At 40.1% G+C, this 6,081-nt stretch overlaps 2 protein-coding genes across 2 annotated transcripts; one reads left to right on the top strand and one right to left on the bottom strand.

The window, feature by feature from the left end:
* The first annotated feature begins 287 nt into the window (after positions 1-287).
* LOC147523443 (uncharacterized) lies at positions 288-860 on the top strand. The gene has a single exon (XM_086571086.1). It carries the CDS (start codon positions 288-290, stop codon positions 858-860), a length of 573 nt encoding a protein of 190 aa, XP_086427212.1.
* Positions 861-5,334: 4,474 nt separating this feature from the next.
* On the bottom strand, positions 5,335-6,081 carry LOC147523442 (uncharacterized). Its single transcript, XM_086571077.1, has one exon. It carries the CDS (start codon positions 6,079-6,081, stop codon positions 5,335-5,337), a length of 747 nt encoding a protein of 248 aa, XP_086427203.1.

Raw genomic sequence — 6,081 nt, 5'->3', positions numbered from 1 at the left:
CGATAGTGTATGGTTATTCTTGGCTCTTCAATATAGTCGATAGTGTCATTAGGAATTTCTGAAAGTAAATGCATCTCTATGAATTTCATTGTTGGTTTTGTTGTGGAAAAGCATAGTGTTAAGGAATTGACTTGTATAGTTTTATGTGATGGATACATTGAAATGGTTATCCTTTTTATATGTAGGTCTATATGGATTCTTTTAAGTTATTATTGTTGGTGAGTCTTATAGCATTATTGCTCAAACGTGCAAGAAGAAATACCCTCCCAAGGAGAGTCCATCAAAAGATGTGCATTTCCAAACGTAGTGGAGAAGATTTAGTTAGGGAGACTTTGAATGGTCCATCAAAACAAATTTTCCAATCTTTTAGGATGGAAAAAGAATCTTTTCAAGCATTGTGTAGTCATTTTCGAGAGAGAGGGTACTTGGCCAATAGTAAACACCTACTTTTGGAAGAGAAGATGATGATGTTCTTGTTAACACTTAGTCATAACACTCGTATGACACATGTAAGTTGGTTATTCCAACATTCTGGGGAAACAATTCACAAGTATTTTCATGAAGTGTTGAAAGCTATGATTCTATTTTCCAAAGAGATGATTGTACCACCATCTTGGGATGCCCCAGTTGGAGAACTTAGAAGTTATAAGGAACTTAGAGAAGAAGCATTCAAAGGGGCTGTTAGAGCATTAGATGGCACTCTCATTCATGCAGTTATTCCTCCTAGTAAACAGATCCCTTACAGAGGAAGAGGTGGAAAAGATTGTTGGCAAAATGTGTTGGCAATTTGTGACTTTGACATGAAATTCATATATGCTGTGGCTGGATGGGAGGGACTGCCCATGATGCTAGGGTGTTAACTACTTGGTCTTGAAATCCAAATTTTCGGGTTTCCATTACCTCCTCGAGGTAAATGTGTAGTCTTTGTTTTATTGTAATGTTATCTACAAAATTATTACTTGTATATCGTACTAAATTGTCATCTATTTCTATTGTATAGATCATTATTATCTATGTGGCGGGTTTACACGCGATACCGGGGGCTTTATGGCTCCATATAGGTGGTGTAACGATATTGGCTTGTCGACTCTGAGGCGTCCCGGGAGTCGCGTGCTAGGACTAAGGAGGAGAAATTTAACCATAGCCATTCAAAACTAAGGAATGTGATTGAGAGGAGCTTTGGAGTTTTGAAAGCTAGGTTCCCTATTTTGAGCAAGATGTCAGGGTATAAGTTTCCAATTCAGAGGAACATAGTCATTGCTTGTATGGCTCTTCATAACTTCCTTCATAGAGTTGCCCCTCAACGATGTGTTATTCCAAGCATATGGTAATGAGGAACTTCTTGTGAATAATCATATTCTAGTAGACCCAGAAACAAATGATGGTGTTGAGCAAGTTTTCAGGCCAAAAGATCAAGCTTATATGGTTAATTTACGATCTCAAGTTGCAGATATCCTTATGGCTAAGCCTAATAATCCCGAGTGATGTTCTTGTTAGTCGTGTTTTATGGTGTTTAACTTCTTGTAAACTCTTATTTGATTTGCTATATTTATGACTTGTAAGCTCTATTTTTCTGACATATTGTTGAGATGAAATAAGCTATAACAAATAATGTTTGTGCGGCTTTCTTGAAAAAGATGGATGAACTTGGGATCAATGATGTAGAGAAGAAAAATAATAAGGAATGAGTTTTATTAGGATATCAAAACTGTTTTTTATGTTGTATTTCTATTTCTATTTGGATTTAAACGTAATGTATACGAGGATTTCTATTTTGAAACGTTGATTGTATGTGAATTGGTGTTATGAAACTACACGCGAAAGAAGATCATTTTGTTGAATAATGACTAGAAGTACAAGTTATGTAATGGTATGTAAAACAAGGTTATATTTGTCAAATAACCATCTATATTTTTATTTTATTTTCCGATAAACATTGCATATATTGAAAGCTTATAACTCGAAAGGATTAGAGTTTGCATCCAGCATACACTTCGGAAGATGCTGCACCTCCAACTGATGGTAAGTCCATCCAGCTAATAGGAGTGCATCCCCATTTGAGAGCCTACTTATCCAGTTAAATTTACAAAACTCAAACAAACTAACTTGGTTCATTACAGATTTTTGTAAGGCTGCTAAAACCCATGAGCTATTTGTGCCCTTCAAGGCATTGATTACATTGGCGCAGTCCCCTTCGATCAGAACCTTAGTCCTTCTTAGTCTTTTTGCCAGCAGTACAGCCACCTCCGCAACCACCATCTCTGCTTCCTCTGGTTCTTGTGCCTTGAACCTACGAACTGCTGAGCCCACCAGTTGCCCTTTGTCATCCCATGCCAGACATCCAGCTCCATCCCATCCTGTGTTCCTATGAAACGAAGCATCAAATCTAATTACTAGACAATCATTTGGCACCATTGGGAACAAAATATCTAAAGGATTTAAATGCAAAGGGTTGGGAGTATTTGTCTATTGAGTTGTTTCTTTGAATGCCATAAGGCATTTATCTGCTGTCATGCTACACCTCCTCAGCAAGCTTCCCCTGTGGGATGACTTGTGCTCGAATTTGATAGCATTTCTGGCGTCCCAGATGCCATGTAGTAGGAGGTAGCTAAAGGTTCCAGCTCGCCTTACTAGTTCCTCATCCCTTGTGCACCAATTCAAGAACTGATGTGCCCAGGCCCTTAGGCTATCTCCTTGAAGATTGTGGACCCTTAAGCTTAACTCAGAGTCATACCAAACTATTCTTGACCAATTACAATCAAAGAATAGATGCTGATCAAACTCTGTGGTCCTTCCACAGAATGGGCAAGCAAAGTCTACCACCATCTGCCTTTGTTCTAGCAAGGATCCCAAAGGTAAAACTTTCATATATAGCTTCCATAGAAACAGCTTGACATTTGCAGGAAGCTGGGCTTTCTATATGTGATCCACAGTGCTCTGACTGTAGCTTGATGAGCTGCCAATCCAATTGGCTTTGTTGAGATATGTGTAGACTGACTTGACAGTCAAGTCTCCTTTCTTAGTGCAACACCACATCATAACATCCTTCTGTGCCCCTTGTGGTCTCACCACCACCTCTTGTATCCTTTGGCTGATGAATGGGTGGAATAGCCCATCAAGTTTGTCTGTATCCCACCCATTGCCATTGGCAAGAAAAAGGTCAGCCACTTTGAGCCCTTCAAGAATTGGGTCATCAACTCCCATTTCCTTGAGAGTGGCTGGTATATCATTCCTTCTCAGCCAAGGATCATTCAGCACAGAGGTGGTGGCACCACTTCCTATGCTCCATATAAGCCCACTACTTATTTTTGAGAAAGTTTTATGCACGCCTTTCCAAAAGAAAGAGGCTGACTCAAGGGGTCTAGTTGCATCTCCAATCCAAGTTTTCCCATATATATACTAGAGAAAGTTTTAGTCCATAGAGAATCCAAATCAGTAGCCACTTTCCATGGTAGCTTGGAAAGCATTGCAATGTTCATATCCCTTGCCTTCCTTAACCCCCCACTTTGAGCTTTTGGGTTTGCATAGGTGTTCCCCACCATATGTGTGGGACGGTGTTTGTTGAGGTAGTACCATTCTGAAAAAGTCTCTACATGCCTTGTCAATCTTATCATAGATGGACACAGTGAAGAATAGGTAGCCATTACATACAAAGGTGATCCTTGTGCCCACAGATTGGATCGAGTTGCTCTCTCCCACTGGGAGAGCACCTTGGCTTTCCACCCTTTGATCTTATGTGTACTCTATCCACAAGGTATTCAAAAATCAGGTTTTTTTTTTTTTTTTTTTTTGAGAGCATGATTGGGACCCCAAGGTATTTCTCATTTTGGGGCAAACAGCTTCATCCCCCATAACTTTTTGAACTTAATCTGACCTCTAAACCTCACATTCCTACTAAAAAAAATGCTAGACTTATTAAAATTTATTTTTTGCCTAGAGGTCTCACAATAATCCTTCAAGATAGATTTCAACTGAATACTATCCTTCATGTCAGCTTTGGTAAAAATAATGAGATCATCAGCATAAAGAAGGTGGGTGATAGAAAGGGAGCCCCTTCTAATCTTTATGCCATGAACCTCACCTTCATTCTCTGCCTTGGCAATCCTCCTGGACAAGGCCTCGGTAACCAGAATGAATAGGTAAGGTGAAAGAGGATCTCCCTGCCTCGAGGCCCCTTCGGGGCTTGAAACTCGCAGGGGAGATCCATTCAGGAGAACTTGGAAAGTAACTGTGGAGAGGCATTGAAAGATCAACTCTCTCCACCTCTTACTAAATCCAAGGTTTTCAAAAATGTCATCCAGAAAACCCACTCAACTCTATCATAGGCCTTAGCCATGTCCATCTTAAGAGCTATCCAACCAGCTGTCTTGGTTTTCATGTGTTTCATGTTATGGAAAACCTTACAAGCCAGCCCAATATTGTCACATATACTCCTCTTTTTTATGAAAGTCCCTTGGTAAGGAGAGACAATTTTGCTTATGTGGCATTTCAGCCTATTAGCTCAGCAGCTTAGCAATAATTTTATAGCTAAAATTACACAGGCTAATAGGTCGAAACTTAGACATATGGTCAGGGTTGGATATCTTAGGTATCAAGGCAATGTAAGTTTCATTGAACGAGGGGTTAAGATTCCCATTGATAAAGGAATCTTTAACAAAAGCTTTAATGCTAGGACCAATGATGTCCCAGCACTCTTGATAAAGCACCCTTTGAAGCCATCGGCCCGAGGGCCTTTGACTTTCCCATCTTCTTAACCACTTGCCAAATGTCCTCATCACTGGGTGTTATAGTAAGCATCTCATTCTCTCTTTCAGTGATACAAGGCTGGAAAAGATTCAGAAAGTTTTCATTTGGCTCTGGGCTGTCAGAGGAGAAGAGCTCAGTGAAGTAGCTATTAATAGCTACTCCCACTTCTTCCTTCCCCTCCTTCCAATTCCCATCCTCATCTTTAACTTTCTCAATCTTGTTCTTCCTTCTTCTATATATAGTAGAGAGGTGGAAATACTTAGTATTCCTACCCCCTTCTTTTATCCATTGATTGGTAGATTTCTATTTCCAGAAATTTTCCTCCTTACCATACCAATCAAGAAGGGTGGATTTCAGCTCTTTAGCCTTATAGTGATTGACATCATTAAAAGGTTTCATTAGCACCTGACCAAGCTTCTTTTGGGTTATCTTGATGTTGTGAAAGATATTCCCAAAGACATACTTGTTCCAGCCAGTGAGATTTTCTTTTATGGCATTCATTTTAGCTATCACATTGCAGTCATGTAACTCACTCACCACAGAATTCTAGGCCTCATCAATATAAGGCTTACAAGAGTTATCTCTTAGTCACATATCAAAGAACCGAAAAGGTCTGTGGGAATGGGGTTCCTTTTTATTCATGGTGATGTGCAAGGATAGGTGGTCAGAAGAAGCATTAACAAAACTATTCACACAAGAGTGTGGGAAAAGAGTCAGCCACTCAGGAGTAGTTAAGGTTCTGTCCAACCTTTCAAGGACATGATCCCCAGGCCTTCTGTTATTATTCCAAGTGAACTTGGGCCCCCTGAACCCTAAGTTTACAAGCCCAAGCTCATTGATCAGGCTGTTAAAATCATCCATATACTTTGTTCTCCTGCTTCTGCCCCCAACCTTCTCATCAAGGGATGATATGGCATTAAAGTCCCCAAAGAGGCACCAAGGACCTGGGACTAAAGGGGCAACATCCCTTATTTCATACCAGACTCTTTGCCTTTTACTAAGGGTCGGATCACCATAGATGAAAGAAAAAAACCAAACAACATAGCAATTATACTGTGTAAATTTACCTGTTACTTGGTTATTCGTAGCACCAAGTATTTCCAGGTGCACTCCCTCCTTCCACATCACTGCTAGGCCTCCTCTAAGCCCATCAGCTGGCACAACAAAACATTTTTCAAACTTAATAGCTTTTCTTATCGCTTCTAGCTTCCTACTATCAGCTTTAGTCTCTGACAAACACACAACATCTATCTCAAGCCCCCCAATTTGGTTCTTTAGATGTTGAATCGCTGTGGTAGAACCAAGACCCCGGCAATTCCAGGCGTAGATCTTCAT

The sequence above is a fragment of the Coptis chinensis genome, chromosome 1, assembly GCF_015680905.1.
Source record: "Coptis chinensis isolate HL-2020 chromosome 1, ASM1568090v1, whole genome shotgun sequence".
NCBI lineage: Eukaryota > Viridiplantae > Streptophyta > Magnoliopsida > Ranunculales > Ranunculaceae > Coptis > Coptis chinensis.
The sequence above is the reverse complement of the archived record's forward strand: the minus strand, read 5'-3'. Positions and strand labels throughout refer to the sequence as shown.

Coding starts and splice junctions, on each gene's coding strand:
- LOC147523443 (XM_086571086.1), top strand. CDS start 288: ATGTGCATTTCCAAACGTAGTGGAGAAGATTTAGTTAGGGAGACTTTG.
- LOC147523442 (XM_086571077.1), bottom strand. CDS start 6,081: ATGAAGATCTACGCCTGGAATTGCCGGGGTCTTGGTTCTACCACAGCG.